The sequence below is a fragment of the Cavia porcellus genome, unplaced genomic scaffold (assembly GCF_034190915.1).
Source record: "Cavia porcellus strain 051 isolate PalLab524CR breed Dunkin Hartley unplaced genomic scaffold, mCavPor4.1 scaffold_6, whole genome shotgun sequence".
Taxonomy (NCBI): domain Eukaryota; kingdom Metazoa; phylum Chordata; class Mammalia; order Rodentia; family Caviidae; genus Cavia; species Cavia porcellus.
In genome coordinates this window covers 56363501-56385528 of record NW_026947489.1, presented here as the reverse complement: position 1 = coordinate 56385528, position 22028 = coordinate 56363501, and the positions used below count along the sequence as shown (strand labels likewise).

The window sequence follows — 22028 nt, the reverse complement described above, 5'->3', positions numbered from 1 at the left end:
CCTCTGAGCATGTAGATAACAGTGCTCTCCAGACGCACAGTCAGGGCCTTGGTGCAGGTGAGGCCACTGGCCCCACAGGGCAGGTTCTGAGCAGAGACGCTGAAGCGGCCACCAGCCTCTCGCACCAGCAGATACTCACAGGCCCCAGGGAAGGTGAAGGACAGCCCATCAAATGTCACATAGTGGTGGGCGCCCAATGCCTGGCACCACCTGCTGCACCGCTGGCCTGTGCAGTGCCACTGCCGGCCCTGGCACACACTGTGAGCAAGGGATGGAGACAGAATCACTGAGGACAGGATCTTGGGAGCTGCACATAGCCAGTCCAGGCTCAGCAACATAGGCCCTCGGCACAGGGCACCCAGGCCATATGGATGTCCCACCCCTCCAGCCACCCTATCGCTTCTAGCAGAGGGCAACGTGCCATTCAGGGGAACCGGGCAGTCACAGGTCAGGTTACAGGTCCCAGGGCTGGGCATACCAAATATTGCAGTCCTCCTGGATGGTGGCATTAGGCGGGTACCACTGGCCACTATGATGGCAGGGACAGAGGTCAGGAAGCACACAGTGTTCATCCTGGGAAGAGGATGGGGATGCTGTTTTGGGCAGCTGGGAGCAGGGCAGTGCCCTGGTGCAAGGCTGGCCACCCTGGTGCTCCACACAACCCCTCCACAGCCTCACCAGCAGCACAGTGCCCGGGGGACAGACACAGCCATCAGTGTTGCCCGCAGGGCAGGAGTGGTTAGCACTAGGGCTGTCACAGGTGAGGAGGCAGGCGCCGGGGGCATAGACAAGCTCCCAGGGACAGAAGGCCCGCTGTGGGGGGCAGTGGTGAGCCGTGCAGTTCCAGAGGCCCCTCTCCTGGCAGACACTGCCGAGGAGAGAGAGAATCAGAACCAGGCCCAGTGGCCTCTGCCTCCAGGACCCACTGACCTGGCAAGAGCCTCAGGAATCCAGATGCTGGGCCGCTGAGTAGCTCACCCCCAAAGCTTGCCAACAGTGCAGGGAGTTGGCCTGTGCCAGCAGTCCTGGGACAGGACAGTCACCCCAGCTCCGGGGGACCATTCTGGGAGGTCTGGAGGAGGCTAGGGGTATTAAATCACCCCATACCCTACCCAGAGAGGAGAGGGATCTCACCAGAGCCTACCAAACCCGCCAAGCTCGGCTCTCAGCCCTGTCCCCTCAAGCCTGGTCCTACCTTGGTCTCTTAGCAGTAACATGTCCAACCTATCTGAGGCCCAGGTTCCTCATCTGCACAGTGGGAACCCCATCTCCCACCTTCTACTTCATTAAGTGGTCAGAGTACATGAAAGTGCTTGCTGGACTCAAAAGAGCCCTGTCCCGCCAAGGGGAAGGATCTGCTCCCCTTTTGTGCTGTCACCCTGCAGCAGCACAGCCCAACCCATTCTCTCGCAAGACCCCTCTTCATCCCACAGTGCCTCCCCTTACCCCAGAGACGGCCCCACCCTCACCAGTGGTTGCAGTCCTTTAGGGTGACACTGCCAGGGGTATAGCGACGGTCTCCAAGCTGACAGATGCACAAGCTGGGGGTCACACACTGGCCCTCAGGGTCCCACAGCAGCCCTGGGGGGCAGTTACAGCCAGCCACACAGCTGCCCAGCTTGTCACAATCCTCTGGCTCCCCGCAGTGATGACCACATGCTGGGGCACACTCCTGGTACATCTGGCCATCAGGACATGGGACAGCTAGACACAGGAACAGATGCAAATCAGAGGCATAGCCACCTCCTTGGGCCCTATATCCCTTGTGGTTCCACAATAGGAAAAGTCCAGAAATCTACCAAGGTGTGAGGCCCTGACCTTTCCTCCTAGTAGGGGCAGAGGTAGGGATTAGGGGAGAGCAACTGGGCTTTAGGGACTCACGGCAGAGGGTCTGGTTCCTCCAGAGCAGCAGGGCACCCTCCTGGGCACAGCGGCGTGCATAGGCAGAGAGCACTGGGCACCGGCAATCCTTCTCAGGGGCACAGCCACACACAGCTGCCAAGCAACGCAGCTGGAAGGGCTCCCTGTCCACCAGCCTGTGGCATGCCTTTAGGAGAGAGGAAAGGAGTCAGTTTTTCTTCAGAACCCCCCATCCACTTGTTCCCCATTATTGTCTTCCTGTGTCCTGTAGCATACCCTTTGGTCCCTTAGCTGTACAGGTATGGAAAAGACCACCCCCGTTACCTGGAAGGCCGGGCCATGCAGGATGGCACAGGCTGCCTCTGCAAAAGCCAGGCTCTGGGAGTGGGTGCTGCAGGGGGAGAGCAGAGCACTATCCCCTGGAGGGCACCCGCTACCATCTGCCACCTGGAACTTGCTAGCAAAGGCAGCAATGCTGGTCTCCACATCACCAGCCGGTGTCAGGAAGTCGTCCTGCTGGTTCCAGGTGAAGGTGCCACATAGTCCTTGCATCTGGGCCATGGAGGATGTGCAAAGTGGTCAAATCCAGTTAAGTTACAACCCCACCTAGCCCCTTACCCACCTCCTGGCATACCTGGTGGGCATGGCGGGGGTCTAGGGTGATGTAGGCTGCAGGGTCGGCCACTCCCCAGAGGACCTGGGCCCCAGACCAGTGCAGCAGCAGGAAGGTGGAAGAGGCTTGGGAGACATGGAGGCCTGCAGTGCCAGTCCAGGGCACACTCACATCCTGCCCGTCCACCAGCACAGCTCCTGGAATAGTGGCCTGACATGGGGTGGGGCAGCCGGCAGGAGGGGGCATCGCAAAAGGAAAGGCTTTGGATGGGAGCCGAGAGGCTCTGGGTCAGACTGGGACCCTGCAAAGCTCACTCTCTCTGTGTGACCCAAGGACTCAGAATGGGTTGGGGAAGTTGGAGGGACCATGACTCAGAGCGGTCCACCTGGTCTGGGCATGTCCAAGGCCTTTGGACCCTCTTAATTGCATGACTTATTGGTGAGGGCAGAATGAAAGATGGCCTGGAAAATGTCCTCTGGACTGTATGTCTCCCTCAGAGATGGGAGTGTGGGGAAATTTAGGCTGTGATTTTGGCTGCAGGAGTTGTGTCAGGCAGTGTGGAGAACAGATGCTGGATGGTGACTGAGTCCAGCAGGCAAGGGGGAAGGGACAGCAGGCATGGTAGATACCCACGGGAGAGAGCCTTGGCTACCTGAGTGTCGGAGCTGGATGTGGGTGTCCTCCAGGTAGACAGAGAGGGCATGGAGGCAGCTCCCAGAGTTGCAGGCCCCATGCTCCAGCACCATCAGCAACTGCTCCTGAGCATGGTCCTAGAGCAGACAGAGAGGACAGGAGCAGGGCAGCCATTCAGGCTCCTTAAGCAGACCTCTACTGACCTCTACCTTCTCACCTTCTTCCATCTCACTGCAGGAACCACCCACCCACAAAGTTGTGAGCATGTCCTAGCCAGGCAGCCCATGAGGTAAGAGCTTGACTCTTCCCAGGGCTTGTATGCATGGGTGTGTGTCTGTGTGCACACATGTGCAGGTGTTACATGCATGTGCACGTACATGTGATCACATGATTGCATGTGCCCGTATGTGCAGGTATGCATGTGGGGGAGATTTCCCTTTCCACCTGTGGGCATGTATGTTCATCTGTACACATGTGACCCAACTTTATGGGAAAGGTTGGTGGGAGGAGGGATCCTTTGTCCAGTGGCAGTGACGTGTGAAGTGGCCTGTGGCAAATCCAGCCCAGTCTGTGAAAGAGGTCCTATTTCGCAGCTCAGGAGGAGGTGGGGACTGGCTGGAGACATTCTGCATTGCCCTCTCTGGGCTTTTCCTTTAGGGCAATGTATTTTGTTTATTTATTTGGTACATTCCTTACTGTTGCCTCCCCCAGGGACCTCCCAGGAGAGCCCTAATCTGTTAAGACCCTCTTCCCAGAGTTTGTCTTCTGCCCACCTGCACCAGGATGTAGCGGCACCCTGAGCCACCCCGGAAGGAGAAACTCCGTCCATCAAAGGTGAGGTAATGCCCGTCACCGCCTACTGCACATTCAGCAGGGCATGGGGCCTGAGCACAATGCCAGCGGCCACCCTGGCACACACTGTGAACATATGGGGTAGAACAGGGCACTGTGGTATCGGCCCTAACCCAGATAGAGAGACTGAGCTGGCATCTTCCTTTCCTAGCACCTCCACCCTCACCTCCACTGGAAAGAGTAGAGGTTAAGGGCTGTCAGTCATGCCAGGAGAGGTCACAAGCCTTGTGCAGAGCCCCTAAGGAATGACCACTGAGGTGGAGGCAGGTTTTGATCCCCCAGGACAAAATGAGGGATCCAAGGGAATCACATGACTGCCACTCCCAACAAGGCTTGAGGACCCACCATGGGTTGCACCGCTGGTGAACGGTGTCGCCAGGGGCATATCGCTGGCGCCGGTGGTAGCAGGGGCAGCTGGCAGCAGGTACACAGTGGGTGCCATCCCAGAAAAGCCCTGGTGGGCACTCACAGCCGCTCACACAGTCTTCCCCACAGGGCCCCTCCTCACCCTGGCCCACCATGGAGCAGCTGGCTGGGCAGGATGAGATGCAGTCGGAGTAGAGCTGGCCTCCTGGGCACAGGCGCTCTGGGGGTACAGGAGTGGGCTGTGAGGGGCTCCCATGGGCTCCACAGAGCTGGAGACCATGGAAGATAGCCAGAAGGGCCACAGGGGGTGACTGAGCCCTCAGGAAACAGGGCTCACTCAAGGGCCCTTGGTGCATCCCTCAGGATGGCAGGCCAGGCCATACCACAGAAGCCGGGCTTCCTCCAGTGCACGTGAATGTGCTGCCTGGCGCAGGCCTGGGCAAAGTTGGCAAAGGTGGCGCACACAGCCTCCCGCCGGCCATCTTGGCCGCTGCCCGCTGTAGCTCCTGTGCAGTAGGCAAAGAGGCAGGCCTCATGGTACTCATCAGGGGGAACCTGCCAAAAAAGAACAGCAAAGACCTTCCTGCTGGCACCTCCCACCTCTTGCTTTCATCCGGCCCTGACTTAAAATCAAACAGGGTGAATGCTGAAAGCAACCTTAGACATCACACATGACCCTATCTTGTCCCTAGAGATAAAGCCTAGGACAGGGAAGGGGTGGCCAATTGTCAGTGCAATCTTGTGATAGGACCAGGTCACCTAGTTAGCACCTCTCTGACTCCTTGTGAGATTCCTGCCCTCTAGAGTAGGTCGCCACTTCTATGCCATCCATACCTGGGCATGGCATTGGCTGAATGCACCCTCCAGTAGCTGGTGGCACACGTCCTGGGCCTCAGCCCGCAGCTGACCAGGCTGCATACCTGCTTCTGCGCCCTCCATGGGGCCCTCACAGCCCTGGACAGCCTCTACTGCATCCAGACACCCAGGCTGGGGACAAACAGACCAGGCAGACAGCGATGAGTGATGAGGGATATTTGCCACCAGAGTCCTCATTGTTATACTCACCAGCCCACATCCTGGCTGTGAAAGGTAGCAAAATGACAGGGCCAGGTGGATCGAGGAGCTGGGCTATAGTCAGCCAAAGGCAGGAGTTAGAGAAGCTAAAGGACCAGAGCCAGTGGTGACAAGTTCAGTGGCAGCATCCCCTGGATGGTCAGTTCACAGGAATGTAATGGAACTTCCTATGGGATATGGGGTCTGTCCACTCTGCTCCTGAGGTCCTGCCCCTGGACATGGCCTGTATCCTCCAGCCAGGAGCAAAGGCAGGGGGTGTCCAGACAGGCAGCCGGGGCCTAGGATGGCAATCTTACCTCAGAGCCAGGGAGTCTCCAGGAATTTCCAAAGGTGGCAGCCAGCATAGCCAGCCTCCCCCCTGGCTCCATGAAGTCATCTGAGGAGGTGTGGAGCAGAGGGCTGGACCTTGATCTTGTCTCTGCTTCCTCCCTGCTCCAGCCCCCAAGCCGCACCCTACCTACCCTCCTGCCGACCACTGTAGAGTCCACAGAGGCCCTGTGTCCGTCCCTGGAGCTCGTGGTCCACGGAGACTGAGACTGAACTGGACCTGTCCAGCCGCACAACGACTCCCAGGTCCCCAGACAGCACCAACCAGTCCCCCTGCCACTGCAGGCTCAGCCCTGGGAAGAGGCATATTATGGTTTCTGTCTAAATGTCCTCCTATGCAGTCATAGGGCTTTTTCAGAGGTGGCTGAATCTTGAGTGTGTGATGTTGGCATGAAGGGCATCATTCTAGATAGGATTAAGGGTTTGAGTGCTACACTCACCCTCGGGTGGGTGAGTAGCTGGTATACAATATAAGGGACAGAAAGGGGTTTGTCTGGCTCCTTTGTTGCCTTTGCTATCTTGTGGGTGCCATGAACTGTTCTCTTCAGTGATGGCCCCCTGCCAAGACACCCTGCCTTGGAGCCAGCCAAATATGGACTGAAACCTCTACAAACTGTAAGCCAAACAGACCTTTCCTTCTTTAACTTTGTATGTGAGGTATTTTGTCTTAGTGGCAAGAAATATAACTAAGACAGGGCAGTCATCAGGCCACCAGGAGCCACATTCTTTGCCCACCACCATAGGGCTCCAATGGCCTGGGGAGGGAAGAAATCTTGCAGTTCTAAAGAGCTCAGCCCTTGTTTTCCTGAAGTGGAGCTATGCATGCTCTTAAGAGAGTAAGATACAACACATACCACACACACCATACACACATGCACACAACACTACATATAAAGACCACAATATACAACACATATACCATACATATAACACATGCACATGCACCATATGTACACACCATGTATAGAAACACACCATAAAAAGTATCACACATATACACACAACATACACAGCACACACACCATTCATATGCCATACACACTATCACACACATACCTCACACACACCACACACATGTACAAATTACACACAAATATACATATACCACACACAATATCACTCACCTGTCATATATACACATGTGCCACACACATAACTCTATATACACACCATTCAATACATACAGCCTCATACACATATCACATATGCATCACCACACCACACACACTCTCCATGCCCATGTATACAACACTGTACACACAATACACCTCACAGACACCTCATAATATACACATCACCTATACAAATACACATTGCATACATCATATGTACACAGCATACACACAACAAATACACATGCACCACAAACACCACAGAAATGTGTACAGCACACACATATCGCATATATACAAGCACATATTACACTTACACATAGGCACACATTTACATATACCACATATATGCAACACACATACACACATTCACCCTACTGTGATTCCAGCTGTGGTAATACCCCTGTGAGGCAGATGGGGAAACTGAGGCTCAGGAGAGTTAAGCAGTAGGACCTGCCCAAGGTCACATTTGAACCAGGTCTAGCCCCCTCTGGGCTCCTCACCTTCAGGAGTGTCCTAAGGACCATAGTAAGGATATAGCCACTCTGCCCCTCTACTGCCCTGGGTGGGGGAGGCACTCCTTGAAAAGGGACAGGGTCCTCACCATGGAGCAGCCGTGACTCCCCCTCAGGTACTAGCTGCCCCTTCACAGAGACGACACCACCCCGGATCAGCACGTCCTCAGAGCCCATCATCACCCGGACCTGGGGAGGTCCACAACGAGACTTGTCAGTGACTGTCCTTCTCTGTGTCCAGTCCTCTCCTTGGGGCTGCCCCTCTCACCAACTGGCAGTGCCCAGGCTGGGAGCAGTTGTCTCCAGGCCCCAGGTGGACAGCCCAGCTGGAATCAGCAGCACCCGCCAGCAGGTAGGTGCAGTGACCCAGGAAGTGGTAGTGGCGTCCATCAAAGGTACGGTAGTGAAAGCCTGACCAGGTGGCACAGGTGGCTGAGGGCTGCTGGCGCTGGCTCCAGAGCTGGCCCACAGCCCCTGCAAGGGGCTGCAGGAGGGCTACAGAGGAAACATTGCCTGGGCAAGACATGTTACATCAGAGAGAGGATCTGAGTGCAGGGGGTCAGGGTTGAGCTGAGGGCACAATCCTGGCTCAGGAGGCATGGGGACAGGGAATGATCACTCTGGTGGGCAGGGAAACAGACAGGACCCCAAAAAATGCCCAGAGATCAAGGCCTCGGGAGGTGTGGGGGTGATGGCCACAACATGTTTGTCTGGAGCTGGGGCCCACAGACTCACCTGGAAGGTATCTCTTGGGGCAATTGAGACAGACCTGGGAGCTGCTATCCTGCCAGCTGTGTCCCCAGGGTTGGGCACAGCACTCCTCTAGGCTTCCTGCTGAAGCATTAGCTGAGCCTGCCAGAGGCTGACACTGCCATGTGGCAAAGCAGTGGCCATCAGGGCTAGTGTCAGCAAGGGCTGTGGTGGGTGGAGAGAACCGGGCATGCTCAGGTGTCAGGATAGGGAAACCTAGGACTCCCTAAATCACAGATGGGGGTTAGGAACCACAGATTCAGGTCTGCCCAGGATCCCAGAAGGGACACCCCAAAATGCCTATGCTTACCATCAGTGCACTGTGTTCCCCCCCAGCCTGGGCAGCAAGCCCTCACTGTCCGGTTCTGGATGACAGGCTTGGTTTCAGGGGGTCTGCATGCAGAAAGCAGGGAGAAACCTTAGTGCCCAGCCCAGTGCTACTGCAGGGAAAGGCCTGGATATTTAGTCTGGTCAACTGCTCTCAGAGTGTATCAGGTGATCACATAATTTAACTCCTCTGGGCCTGAATTTCCCCAAAGGCAAAGTGGGAAGCACTGCACCTCTTCCTGTTCTGCCCCACCTAGCCCAATCTCATACTCTGTGCTCCCCCAAACCAACTAGGCCCTAGTTCCCATATTCCTGCTTGTGTCACGTCCTCCCACCATAGCAGGATGTCTACCTGGTACTCCTTTCCTGCCCCACAGGCAGCCCAGGCTCTGACTCTCACTCACTTGTAGATGGGACAGAGCCCAGGCGCTGGGGACTCAGAGAGCCCTGCACGGTCACTCCAGGGCTGATCCAGACGCCAGCCTAAGCGGCTATAATGATAGAGGCTGGTACAAGGCACCAGGTCCTCCTGCCGGGGAGCTACTTCCTCCTCCATGTGGATGATCTCTGTCCATTCACACCATCGCCTGTCCAGGATAGGAGGCCATAGCTACTACCACCGCCTCTTCTGTCCTCAGGAAGCCCTGGCCTCTGGCCCCACTTCTCCCACAAGAGCTAATTCCCAAGGGAGGTCCCTGAAAAGAGGAGGCTAAGGTTGAAGAGAAGCAGAGAGTCAAGTCTGGTGCCACACAGGGTCCCTGAGTATCAGCTAGAGGAACTGAGCTGGAAGGGTCCTGGTGGGCTGCTTACCCATTAGCCAGCACCCACAGCATCCCAAAGAAGACAGGAAGCAGCATGGTACCCCAGGCCACCCTCAGGCGACCTGGGGCTCAGGTTTGGGCAGTGTTGCCACAACAGAGAGGATGCCAGTCTGTCCAAGCCTGGGCCTTGGTAATAGAGAGGCTTTATCCTGGCCTCATGCCCATGGGCCACAGCTGTTCAGAAATGGATTGGACCTGCTGGCACCCTCCCCTCATAGGCCAGCTGGAAGTGGGCCCCTACTAGCCCTGGTATTGTGTGTCACTCATGGGGGAACCACATCCAGGCATTATGAGCCTCTGGGACTTCCACACAATGCAGCCACACTGCAAATTAACATGGGCCTCTAGGCAAAACACTTCCTTTGGGGCCTCTGTGACCAGTAAAAACTTCAGGGACTTCCCAGGGATGCACAGATGGGACTCAAGGACTCCATGAGTTTTTTGAAATTTTGTGTACACACATTTTTTTGGAGGACAGTTTCAAAATTTTATTAGATTCTCAAGGGGAGCCCCACCAAAATGTTAAGTTACTGGGCTAAATGATGGATGAAAATGACTTTATTATGGGGTTTTCCCTCTTCTTTTCCTGCTTCCTCTGTTCCCTTTTCCATCAGGCCATGCACACGGAAATTGATGACCAGGGGACCTGGAAGACAAGAGAACGTGTACCCCTTCCTCTGTGGGACCTGACATCTTAGGAAGGGTGATTCTGTGTGGCTGGTCCCTGTGAAAACTTTTCAGGGTTCCTGGGGTCCCCAGGGCATCAGGGATGACGACTGAGAGCATGATGAGAAGTAAGATGGGGAAAGGGGCTGAGCTGAGCCGGATGGAATAATCCTAGTGTCCGGCTGGGAGGGGGCAATGTCAGGCTCCACCGGAGAATCCTGGTCACATCCTGGTTACCAGCAGAGCTCCGAGGACACCAGGCTGGAATGTGGCCTGGATGTCAGACTTGGAGCCCTCCACCTCCTAAGCCTGATGTCCCATCCAACCTGAGTAGTCAAAGTTGGGCCAGTATCTCCTCTCCTGGGCACACAATAGGACCTGGACCTAAAACAGAGTCCCAGGAGTTGTGGGGAAGGACTGTCTTAGTCTCTCTTCCTCCAGGCCCCCTCATGCTCTCACTCTTGAACATGACCTCCTTCAGTGTCCTGCATGTGAGGATTCCACACCCCTCCCACAGCAGGTGTCAAACCCCACCCAGTGCACACATTCTGCTCCTGAGACACCTGCGGTCTAGTAAGCACTGGGATTTACAAGAGCTTACAAAGCTGAACCCGAGGGGACATCCCTCCCAGGGCTTCTCCAGGTCACCCAGAGCAACAGCCTCTCCCTCTAACCATTCACCCACAAAAGTCAGAGCACACCTGCTGTGTGCTAGAGCTTCGATGTGTCCAGGTGTCCCCATGGTTGTGATGGAGTAACTAACCAGCAGCACTGGTTCCATCCACAGGTGTTATTTCCTGCCTTCCCTTCTCAAGTCTCCCAGCTCTGGGTTGCGAGCTTCACTTGGACTGGAAAGAAAGGCAAGCCACAGCCGCCCCTGTGCCCTTTCCCTTACAGCGGCTGGAAGGAGGAAGTCAAAGCCCTTGGGAGTATGCAGAAAGACTGTGGGGAGGAGGCCCCACGTAACCGGCCAGGATTGGAACTCGAGCAAGTCAGGATCTGGGGCGATCCAGAGGTGGAGGTGCACCGGGGGAACGCCGGGAAGAAAGGGCTGAGACTGACTGCGACGCCGGCGGCACTGGCGGGCGAGACGCACTCTGCACCTTAGTCCGGAGTTTCCAGGGCAGCGCCCCTTCCCCAAGCCGCGCCCCGCCCTTGCAGTCTCCACCCCTAATCCCCTGCAGCCTTGAGGTTAGCCTCGCCTTCTCCGTTCACAGGGGACCCAGCCCCAAGCCTGCAGCTCCCCAGTTTCTGCCCGAAGGGCCCAGCTCGCATATCCCCTTCCACCTCCCAGGGCTCCTGTCCCAAGTCTCCGATCTGATCTCAGTGGTGGATCCGGCAGGATCCGGCTCGGATTTGAGTGGAAGCCGGGCCACGGTCTCCCTAGGACTGCCGACCCATAGCCACCAGCTGGAACCCGCGCTGTAGACGGCAGCGCGCACAACCACGATCCCCTCTCCAGCGCGCCCCTCCCCGTCCCCCAACTCCTTACCCTCCACCCCCACCCGGCAGCGCGCTCCACCTTTCCCAGCTCCTCCCCCCAGCACCCTCCTCCCGCCCTCCCTCCCTCCCCGCAGCCCGGGCGCCCTTCCTCCCCTCCCCGGATCCCACTTCCCTCCGTGTCCCCGGGCCTCGCGCCTCCCGACCACCACCTGCACACCTAGCGCCCCGAGCGCCCTCCTGGGACCCTCACCCTTGAAGGCCCCGGCCCCCGCCTCCGAAAGGAAGCCCCAGCTCTGCTGCTTCGGTCCCCGCCCCCTCGGGCGCCGCTGCCCGGCCTCTCTCCCCGCCGCGTGCCCTCCTCCTCCCGCGAAGTTTCGGGCTGTCAGTCCCTAGGTCTCGGGCCGTCCGCACCGGGCAGCAGGCAGCGGGCGCCATTGTGCGCGGAGCCGCGGACGCGAGCCCGGGCGCCTGGGTCCCCACGGGCAGCTGCCGGGAGACCGACCAGGTAGGAGCCAGGTGCGGGGCAGGTGCGGGCGGAGCCTCTCCGCCCCCTCGGGCGCCCGGCCCGCGGCCCGCGCGCAGGTGACAGTAGGGGAGGAGGAGGGGGTACGGCAGGGGGTCGCGGGGTCGAGCGCAGAGCCGGGGAACCCGAGATAGGCGGGGGCCGGGAGGTTCCAAGGCGGGCAGTGGGGAGGGGGGTGCAGAAGGGAGGAAGATGAGAAGGAAAAACGGGGCGCAGGGTCGCGCCGTTCAGCAGGGTGGGAGAGAAAGGGCTGACAGGTGACCGGAACCGGAGTGACCCCGAAAGACCGCGCGTGGGGACCTGGTCTCGAGGAAAACTTGAGAGGGGTAAAAAGTCCTCGGGGAGCAGAAATGGGGACGGGGTCCGGAGAGGGGGGTGTGCCGGCGAGAGGGGGGTTCCGAGGGGCGGCAGGGCGGGGAGGGGCAGGGCCCGCGGGAAGGTCCGGACTGCGCTAGGTCACTGGAGCCGCAGGCTGGAGGACCCGGGGAGCAATCTGGAAGGGGAGGGGAAGAGCAGGGGGGAGGGGAGCGAAGCTGGAGCCGGCTGTTGGGGGAGGCCGCGGAGGGAGAGGGAGAGCTGCAAGAGGGAAGAAGGACGGAGTGGGCAGAGGGGGGAGGAGAGGAGAAGGAAGGGAAACCGTAGTGAGAGGAGGGGGAGGGGAGAGGGGGAGGGAGAGTAGGGGAGGGGAAGGAAAGAGGAAGGCAGGGAGGAGAAGGGAGGGGGAGGGTAAAGGTAGGAGAGGAGAAGGGAAACCCAAGTGGGGGAGGGGGAAGGGAGACTTGCCGGGAGGGGGAGGGCGTGTGTCGAGGAGGAAGGAAAAGAGGAGGGGAAGGAAGGGAGAGAGTGCAGCTGGGGAGGGGGTGGAGCGGGGAGAGCCGCGGGCGGGCAGGGAAGGGCGCTGAGAGGGGGGAGGGGAGCGCAGCCGGGACCGCCCGCCGGGCGCAGGGTGGGGGGCGGAGGCCGACCCGGAGGGGCGGGGCAGGGGGCGGAGCTCCTAGCGGCTGCTGGATTCAGTGGGGAGGGCGGAAGGCAGGGGGGGATGGGGAGGGGCCGAGGGAAGCCAGCCTGGGAGAGGGGGAGGGGAGCCTACTGGGGGAAGGGCAGGGAGCTACAGGAGAGAACTGGGGAAGGGGACCAGAGACAAGGGTACTAGAGATGGGAGGTGGTTGTTTGTGTGAGGTGTGTGCAACAGCCTGGGGGGTGTCCCAACTCCGGGAGTCTTGTGGGGAGGAGGTGGTTTGGAGATAGGGGTTTAGGAAGAGGAAGCTAGAGTCATTGCCTACTTTGAACAAGGACTCTTCTTGGAGAACCCCCTCCAGCCCTAAAGTGACATTCACCTTGCCCTGGCTGGTTTCTATTTCACCAGCCCCTGCAGTGACAGCTGAAGGACCAAAGGGATGAAGTTTTCCACACCCTGCCCACCCCAGTGTCCCACCCTCCCCTCTCTGCCCAGAGAATCACATGGTTCCTGCATTCCCCAAGGCAAGGACACTGGGGTGCCTGAGGGAAGGTGCTGCAGATGGGCTAGGTAGGGCTGGCTCTGGTAGACCTGCCAGGCACTTTAAGACATGGCTTCTTGGGCCCTTCACCTTCTAAGGTCTCTGCTCTCATCTATACCTGGGGATATCAGGTAGCTCCTGGGCAGAGATCATAGGGCAGCCAGGGTGCAGGCAGGAGCTGGCAGGAAGAACCTGAAAAAGCTGTCTCCTCTCCTTAGGGTCTGTGGCCTGATCCCCAACAGGGGCTATTCCTGATTGTCATGAGAGAGACCCTGGAGGCGCTCAGCTCCCTGGGTGAGTCAGACCCTGAAGGAATGTGGAGGGGCCTTGGCACATATAGGGCAGAGTCCTTCCAGGTCCTGGGGTGTTGGAGTACCTGGAACACCGAAGTTGTGTCTGTCTGTGTGACCATGTACACCCACAGAGCACTGGGATTTAAGTGTATTTTCTTTACTCTATTTCTTCCTCCTCCAACTCGGAAGGCCTGAGTTGATATCAGTTAAACAGTGAATTTATGCTGACAGCTAGCCTCTGTGCTATGTCCTTTCCAAGCCGGTCCTCACCTCACCAGTTCTGGGTGGGGGTACCTTACTTGGACCCATCTTTCTGTCTGTGACAGGATTCTCTGTGGGACAGCCAGAGATGGCCCCCCAAAGTGAGCCTCGGGATGGGTCTCATAATGCCCAGGAGCAGATGTCTTCTGCCAGAGAAGAGAGAGCCTTGAGCACGCACCCAGGTGAGTCAGGTGGGGACCATGCACAGTGGTGCAGGGAGTAACCCTTTTGGTTTTCATTCCTGTCTTCCACCAAGTAGTTACTGAGCATGTACTATGTGCTGAGTACTAAACATTTGGGATATCTTAATGATCAAAGATCTCTACCTTCAGGGAGTTAAATACCAGAGTGCAGAGTCACCCAACAGTAAATGTAAAAATGAAAAAGGTTAGAAACTGTTAGATCTGTGTTGTGAGGGAAGGGACAAAGCACAGAGAGATTGCAGGCTGGGGGAGATGCATCGTAGGATTCTTTAGGGTACTGAGAGTAGGTTGGATTGGAAAGATTTGGAAGAGGTGGAAGGTAGCTAAGGGGATTCTCAGACAAGAGCTTCTGGAAGAGGGCAGCCAGGACTGGACACCTAAGGCAAGAGCATGCGTGCCTGGCCTTTTGATGTCCTGATTCTCAGCAATGATTTGCCTTGCAACTGGAGTCCATTTAGGGTCTAGGGGCCCACCTGGCTCCTGAGAAGCACAGGTGATCCCTTAGCTAAACCTCAGGCCACTACCTCAGAAGCACCTCTCAATCATAGCTCCCCCGTGCTACACACCCTTAGCTGCTGCCCTCTGGGAAGGAGCTTGAGCTTTTCCATGGAAGCTGGGCATTCAGCCTGCAGCTGTGATGTAAAACCAAGTCCTGTGGGTAGGGTAGGAGTGGTGCTTATGGTGTCCCTGCTTCCCAGTACCAATGGGGACCTTCATCTTCCTGTGATGCTTCCAGAGCCCTTCAGGTCCCCTCTTCCCTACCAGGACCCGAGGTCTGCCCAGGGGAAGGTGCCCTGACTGAACAAGCTGAGGCTCCCTGCAGAGGTGGCCAGATGTGCACCCCACAGAAGGCTGAACCTGTGGGCTCCTGCTCCGGTGAGTCTGCCTGTTCCTGCATCTACTGTGGGGTCAGGCCCCAGAGCTACTGTTTGCTGAGGCAGGTCCACCCCTTCCCTAAAGACAACCAACTTAGGCTCTTGCAGCCAGCACCAGTTCAGGCTCTGGCTCTTTTCTTCCATGCCCAAAGCAGCAGACCTGAAAAGCCACTCCCGAAAGAGAAAACACCTTGCCTCATACCCTGCTCTAAAGGCCCTGATTTCCCTCGTCATGTCCCCCCACTTAAATACACGGCTTTGCTCCCCTGAATCACAATGACCATGAAGATGAAGGCTGTTGATCAACCCTTTCACTGTTTACCCCATCCTGAAAAATCTCTGCTGATCCCAGGGGTACCATGTAGTCAACTCATCTCTTCCGTACCCAGGGCCATCACTTCACACTCACTTCCTCCCACCACCACCTTCCAGATCACCTTTTGCCTGAGTGATACCACTTCTCCAACACAACTTATTCAGTGACTACTATGTACAGGCTATGTTGGGCGTAGTGTGATTGGATTGGCCCTAGACCTGGTTTAAATACTAGCTGTACATTTAGAGTACCTGCTGAAAGCTCTGATAGGCTGGCTCCTCATCAGGAGCTGGTTTGTCTCTCTGTGGACCAGGATAATGGTAACTTCATGGTCCTGAAGGTGTGTGATAATGTACAGACATTGGCCCATATAGTGATGATCCTCATTTTTATTTTTTGTCAGACACAGAAAGACACATGAGTTACTAGATATGGACAGAATCAGAACAGACATCTGCTCTCTAGAAGCTGAAATCTAGTTGGATTAATATGAACCAGGACAAAGAACTGAAAACTATATGAAATAAACGGATAGATGCGCAGGTGTTCCTAGAAAGTGCTACAGGTTTATGGTAGGAGATCTGTGTGTATTGGATCTGTTAGAAACGTTTCTTTGTGCTGCATCTTGATGGAGGTGTAAACTCCAGCACTGAAGCGGGGTCAATGCAGCAAAGAAAAACATTCTAGGCTGAGAAAGACTTCGAAGCAGAAAAAGTGGCATGCACATGACTGGGTTGAAGGAGTAGCAGAGTAAAAGGGACGGGGCCACATCTGGGAAGAGTTGGATAGGTTTGGATGAGCCTCCGATACACCCTGCCTTATCCTATAATTGGGAGCTTTTGATGAAAGGCACAATGAAAATGCAGGTGACAGCAAAGTATGACAAACAATTATTTGGAATCAGTGGATGGATAGAGGATCTGGGAGGAGATAAAATTGTAGCAGTCTGTGGGGAATGTAGTCAAGGGTCAGGCTATGATAGACTTTTAGGGCCACACAGGAACTCAGATTATCTAGTTCAGTGTTTCTCAAGACAGACTGTGGGAGCTCTAAAGAAAGAGAACACAGCCAAGCATGGCGGTTTTTGCCTGTAATTGGGAGACTGAGGCAGGGAGATAGCAAGTTCAAAACAAGCCTGGGCAAGTTAGTGAGACCTGCTCAGTGGTAACACCTTCCCCAGCATATGCGAAGCTCTAAGTTTAACCCTCAGTTCAACAAAGGAACACACAAGTATCATGGCTCTGCCCACACCATAGAAATGTTTTGTGAAAGCTCCCCAGGAAATGGGGTACAGAATAGTCCACAGTGAGGCAGAGAGCAGCAGAAGCAGCAAAGGGAAGGTATCAAGATTCTGTTGGGAGAAGGAGGATGCAATCTTTCTCTCTCTCTGTTTTTTTTTTGTAATCAGGTCTCTAACTCAGAATCTTGCACTTCCCAGATAGGCCCTTTGTTGCTGAGCTATATCCCTGGCTGAGAAGCTGCATTCTTAACGTTACAGTTAAGGTCAGGATAGCACTACTAGGTGTACCTGAGGACTCCCCAAAACAGCAGGAAGGGAAATCGTTGCACACACAACATGCAGGAAAGGGCTTCAGGAGAAAGGCCCAGGAGGATCCATGCAAGCCTTGGATTTGGCCAGGCCCTGAAACCTGTGATGGGGGAGGGGCGGGGGATTCAGGCCCTGTGTAGCCAAAAAGCATGGCGGTGTGTGGGTTTAATAGACGCTTCTTGTTTTGAATGTTCAGGCGACGAGTGGATGATTCGGAAGGTGAAGGTGGAGGATGAGGATCAGGAAGCAGGCGAGGAGGTTGAATGGCCTCAGCATCTACCGTTACTTCCTAGCCCTTTTCCCGCACCTGACCTGGGGCACTTGGCGGCCTCTTATAAACTGGAGCCCGGAGCCCCAGGGACATTAGGTGGGCTGGCATTGCCCGGGTGGGTCCCAGAGAAGCCCTACGGCTGTGGAGAGTGCGAGCGGCGCTTCCGGGACCAGCTGACGCTGCGGCTACACCAGAGGTTGCACCGCGGCGAGGGCCCCTGTGCCTGCCCAGACTGCGGCCGCAGCTTCACGCAGCGAACTCACATGCTGCTACACCAGCGCAGCCACCGCGGCGAGCGCCCCTTCCCTTGCTCTGAGTGTGACAAGCGCTTTAGCAAGAAGGCGCACCTGACGCGCCATCTGCGCACGCACACTGGGGAGCGGCCCTACCCTTGTGCCGAGTGCGGCAAGCGCTTCAGCCAGAAGATACACCTAGGCTCGCACCAGAAGACTCACACCGGCGAGCGACCTTTCCCCTGTACTGAGTGCGAGAAGCGCTTTCGCAAGAAAACACACTTGATCCGGCACCAGCGTATCCACACTGGTGAGAGACCCTACCAGTGCGCGCAGTGTGCGCGCAGCTTCACGCACAAGCAGCACTTGGTGCGGCACCAGCGGGTGCACGACACCACCGCCAGGGCCCGACCCTCTTCAGAAGCACCCACTGTGTTCCATTCCCCCTCTACGTCCCCGACGCCCTCCCCTCCCGGGCCTAAGCCATTTGCCTGTTCCGACTGCGGCTTGAGTTTTGGCTGGAAAAAGAACCTTACCACGCACCAACGAATGCACCGCAGCGAGGGTCACCCCTTTGGGTGCGACAAGTGCGCCTTGGGTACCACCACGGACCCTGCCACCACTGAGTCTTTGTCCTGTGCCCCTGGTGGCCCAGGCTGCAGCCCTGGCACCGACATGGCCCCGCACAGCGTCCCCAGTGAGCGCTCCTTCTTCTACCCAGACTGCGGGCGCGGATTTGCCCACGGCCAGCACCTAGCTCGGCATCGGCGCGTGCACACAGGCGAGCGGCCCTTCGCCTGCGCACAGTGTGGCCGTCGCTTCGGCTCTCGGCCCAATCTTGTTGCCCACTCCAGGGCTCACAGTGGTGCCAGGCCTTTTGCCTGTGCCCAGTGTGGTCGGCGCTTTAGCCGCAAGTCACACCTGGGCCGCCATCAAGCTGTGCACACTGGAAGTCGCCCCCACTCTTGTGCCATCTGCGCCCGAAGCTTCAGCTCCAAGACCAACCTGGTCCGTCACCAGGCCATCCACACGGGCTCCCGCCCCTTCTCCTGCCCACAGTGCGGAAAGAGCTTCAGCCGCAAGACACACTTGGTGCGGCATCAGCGCATCCATGGCGAAGCCACCCTCCCACCCTCTGACGCAGACCTGGCAGCCCCAGCCTGGCCTGCTCCCACTGAGGTGGCACCAGCCCCTCTCTTCTGAGCCTGTTCTCACCGAGAGCCTTCTGTTGCTCAGATTTGAGAGCTGCATGCCCTGAGGGCCTGGTGATCCATCTACACTATGATGTGAACTCCTATGACCATTGGCTTCCCCTTGTGTCTCTGCAAAGCCCACCAAGCATCCCCAGCTCTGACTTGTAAGGCCGAAGGCACAGAGAACTATTGTGGGTGCCACGTGGAAAGACAGAACATGGCTGAGGCAGATGGGCTGGGAACCCATAGGGGGATGGAAAGAATTTTTACCTGTGTTCTGAGTGTCATTAAAGTTCAAATCCCCCAAGTCCTGGGGCTGTTAACTGATGGGAAAGGCCTGACTTTTCAATCCACTGGCCAACCTCCATTCACAAGAAGTGGCTCCTTCCCTCTCTGTCCTGGGCAAGTTGAACATGGCTGGTTGCTATTAATTGACTGCTTGTAATCAAAATGTAAGATGCTTAATTGCCAAACCTCTACCCTGGTTCAGAAAACGGACTTGGAAGAGACGTTTGTGAACATTCCATTTATGCCAGGAGTTGTCAACTAGAGCCAGAGGGAAGGCAGAGAGGGAACCTGCTACTCTGACCATAGCCATGGAGACAGCATGCCACCCTGGGCTCTGGGCTCTGTCCTGTCTGTCTGCAGCTTTCCCAAGAAGGCTTCAATACCAAAGCCTTGTGTGCTGTAAGTGGAGAGTACCTGCAGTAACACGTGTTCCAGGTGCTCTCCTGATGGAGGATGCTTGGTCCAGAAGTCCCTACAGCTGCCCTTGCCTGATGGGTTGTGGCAACTGGGGCTGGTTAGCAGGGCAGTGGGGATTTCCCGGGTTTTTAGAGGACAGATTTGGGGATTTGGAGAAATGGCATTCATTCCCCTGGGCCTGGGCTTTTTTCAGTAAGAATTGGTGTCAATGAGAGTGAAAGCCCGTTCCAAATGTGCATTACTAAAACAAAAAATAACCCTAGTGAATGTTTATTGGGTGCTTCCCCGCTTTACTGGGCACTGGAACAACTGGTAGTGAGACAGCAGGGACCCTGTCCTCAAGGCTCACAGCCAGTAGAGCATATACATAGTGACATCCATAGACTCGGGGGCCCAAGCCCCCAGTGAGGGAAGAGAGGCCAAGGACCTGGCCTGAGGCATGAAAGGCCCTTATTAGTTGTTATGAGTTCAAGAGTTTGAACTGTATCCGAGGGATGTGGCCCATGGTGGGTTTGGGCAGGGCAGGAAACTGGCCACTTCACAAATTTTAGATACGTGGCTGAGGCGAACATGATAGAGGCCAACACAATCACCAGTGTGCAGATGGCAATGACCGGGGCTGGCTGTGCTGGAGGACGTGGAGAAGTAAATTCAAGAGTGCTTACTAGACAGATAGATGTGTAGGACTTACTGTGTGGGAGTTGGGGGTTCGGTAGAGTTTTCTGGATTCCAGGAACTAGATGACAGTGGTGTTCCCCTAAGAAAGTTTTCACAGGAGTAGCTTTGTGCTAAGAGAATAGTTTTGGAGCTGCCATATTGGTGACCAGCATGGGACCCGTGAGAAGCAAGCTGTGCAGATGCAGAGTTCTGGGAGCCAGGCAGGTCTGAAAGCCGTGGGCTCACTGACAGAAGCTGAAATCACTGAAGAATTTCCCTCAATCACTGAAGAAGATTGAGAGGATGGGAATGGAGGTGTGGAGAATAGAAAGGATACTCACAAAGAGGCAACCAGGGAGCCAAGGTAAGAACAGAGTTTGAGGCTGGAGGGGGCAGTCCAGGGCCGCAGCAAGCTCACACATTCTCAGGATGTCCAAGCATCTTGCAGTAAGCAGTCATTCACTGTGACAGCAGTGTTAGGGTCACTGCAATAAAGTGAGACCGCGGTGGTGAATCCCAAAAGCAACAACCCAGAGCAAATAGAAGAACATGAGACCTGGAGATGGGTGAGGGATGGACATTGTATAGGAAGCAAGTTTTCTAGTTGGGCTGGGGGTACATGAATGCCGCTGAGTTATTGAATTTCATGGCTGAGAATGAGTGAGCAACTCCAGGTTAATGCTGATGTGACGAGCAAACAGGAACCGCTTTGTTCGCTTCTCTGTCCCTGCAGTATTTTAAATATCTTGCAATTTCACATAAAAATCTGGACTTCCATCACCTCTTGTAAAAAAAAAAAAAATGGGAAGATTTGACAACTAGTGTCTGGCCTGTCTGGACCAAGGGTTCTGTGTTCTCACTACTGCCCATTTTGTTCAACCCAGATTAGTTTACCTCTGAAGCCACTTACCTGGCCTCTGATCCTAGGATTCCTACTGAAAAGTAATTGCACAGATTTTTAAATTCAAACACATGAAAACTATGTTTATGTTCATTAAAATAATGCTTTCTCATCTCCAAACATTCTGGAATTCTTGTCACAGCACAGCTTTGGGACCATGTAGCATATTTGGTGAGACCTAACATGTGCCAGACATTTCCAGAATTTTGTATTCGCTGAGATTCTCTACGAGGCTTGGCTTTGTCCTTTGAGCTTGTTTGCAAAGAGTAGACTCTTTTGCTGTCAAGCCTGGTGGTGATCAAAAACAAAAATGTGTGCTCAAAAGATGCAGTTGGCTGTAGGGCTTTCCAAAGGCCGTTCTAAAGAGGAGTTTGAGACTCAGTCTGCGGTGGTCTCCTGAAAGCAGTATTTTCCCTCACATTGTGCCAGGTATGGCTATCTTGGCAAAACATCAAACTTTTTTACTTTAAAACCACATCCTGGAGAGTGACAATACTTGAAAGTAAAACAGTTTGCTATTTCTATATGCAGACATCTTTTCTTAATTAACTAATGTTTATTTGCTTTTTTCCGATCTTCCAAAAACACAGTTTTGCTATAGCTCATGAGTTTCTGTAGCATAGCCAGTATGTGCCAAGTCTGTGGGACAGAGATATGCCATTTGTCATAAAGGACTTACAGTCTGGTTGGAGATGAGATGTCCATGTGCCATGCAAGTAGAGAATGTCAGTTCTTGTGGCATTCTGGGGAATCTTTAGACTTGAAAGAACTGAGAAAGCTTTGGGGAGAAGGTGATGCTGGCTAAGTCTGTATTAGTAGAAAGCAGGAGGGAGGGAGAGAGGGGATCCTAGCCCCACCTCACCCACCACACATTGCTGCAGAACCCTCTGTCCCCTTGAGTCAGAGGCTCTGCTTATTTTCTTGATCTCCATGGGAACCTTTGCTTTCCAATCTTTTCTTGATTTTTAAAAAATAATTTGGTGGGGCTGGGGGTTTAGCTCAGCGGCATAAGCGCCTGCCTTGAAAGCTGGCAGTTAAGAGTTCGATCCCCGGTACTGATAAAAAAGAAAAAGACAAAAAATTTTGGTAACATATACATAGAATGAAATTTACCATTTCAGCTCTTTTAAGTATGCAATCCAGTAATCTTAAGTATACCCACAACACTGTGAAACCATCATCCAAATTTA

At 55.3% G+C, this 22028-nt stretch overlaps 2 protein-coding genes and 1 long non-coding RNA gene across 8 annotated transcripts in view; 1 reads left to right on the top strand and 2 right to left on the bottom strand.

Annotated features, from left to right (window-relative positions):
• Sspo (SCO-spondin) overlaps positions 1-9286 on the bottom strand; it is a 47096-nt gene extending 37810 nt beyond the window's left edge. The window contains exons 1-20 of the mRNA XM_063249737.1: positions 9240-9286; positions 8834-9016; positions 8413-8495; positions 8088-8267; positions 7621-7865; positions 7442-7541; positions 5860-6018; positions 5695-5774; positions 5159-5311; positions 4708-4879; positions 4304-4544; positions 3880-4024; positions 3126-3243; positions 2495-2670; positions 2185-2412; positions 1882-2047; positions 1470-1704; positions 679-868; positions 479-573; positions 2-258 (exon numbers count right to left, since the gene is read on the bottom strand). Coding sequence (XP_063105807.1) covers positions 2-258; positions 479-573; positions 679-868; positions 1470-1704; positions 1882-2047; positions 2185-2412; positions 2495-2670; positions 3126-3243; positions 3880-4024; positions 4304-4544; positions 4708-4879; positions 5159-5311; positions 5695-5774; positions 5860-6018; positions 7442-7541; positions 7621-7865; positions 8088-8267; positions 8413-8495; positions 8834-9016; positions 9240-9286 — 3253 coding nt within the window. The remainder of the gene's footprint in view (position 1; positions 259-478; positions 574-678; positions 869-1469; positions 1705-1881; positions 2048-2184; positions 2413-2494; positions 2671-3125; positions 3244-3879; positions 4025-4303; positions 4545-4707; positions 4880-5158; positions 5312-5694; positions 5775-5859; positions 6019-7441; positions 7542-7620; positions 7866-8087; positions 8268-8412; positions 8496-8833; positions 9017-9239) is intronic.
• Positions 9287-9793: 507 nt separating this feature from the next.
• LOC106027613 (uncharacterized) lies at positions 9794-10800 on the bottom strand. The gene is made up of 2 exons (XR_001201201.3): positions 10618-10800; positions 9794-9896 (listed from the first exon to the last, which is right to left on the bottom strand). It is a non-coding gene; the product is annotated as an uncharacterized LOC106027613 (long non-coding RNA).
• Positions 10801-11437: 637 nt separating this feature from the next.
• Positions 11438-20958, top strand: Znf467 (zinc finger protein 467). Of its 6 annotated transcripts, XM_013152272.3 has the most exons (6): positions 11438-11864; positions 13249-13364; positions 13600-13675; positions 14001-14117; positions 14904-15014; positions 17075-20958. In XM_013152272.3, the coding sequence occupies exons 2-6, from the start codon at positions 13344-13346 to the stop codon at positions 18583-18585; spliced, it is 1836 nt and encodes a 611-aa protein (XP_013007726.1). In that variant the 5' UTR covers positions 11438-11864; positions 13249-13343; the 3' UTR covers positions 18586-20958. The 6 variants fall into 6 exon arrangements, with proteins under 6 accessions (XP_013007726.1, XP_013007727.1, XP_063106785.1 ...); XM_013152273.3 differs by lacking the exon at positions 13249-13364; XM_063250715.1 differs by lacking the exon at positions 13249-13364 and having other exon boundaries at positions 11438-12208.
• Positions 20959-22028: the final 1070 nt, after the last annotated feature.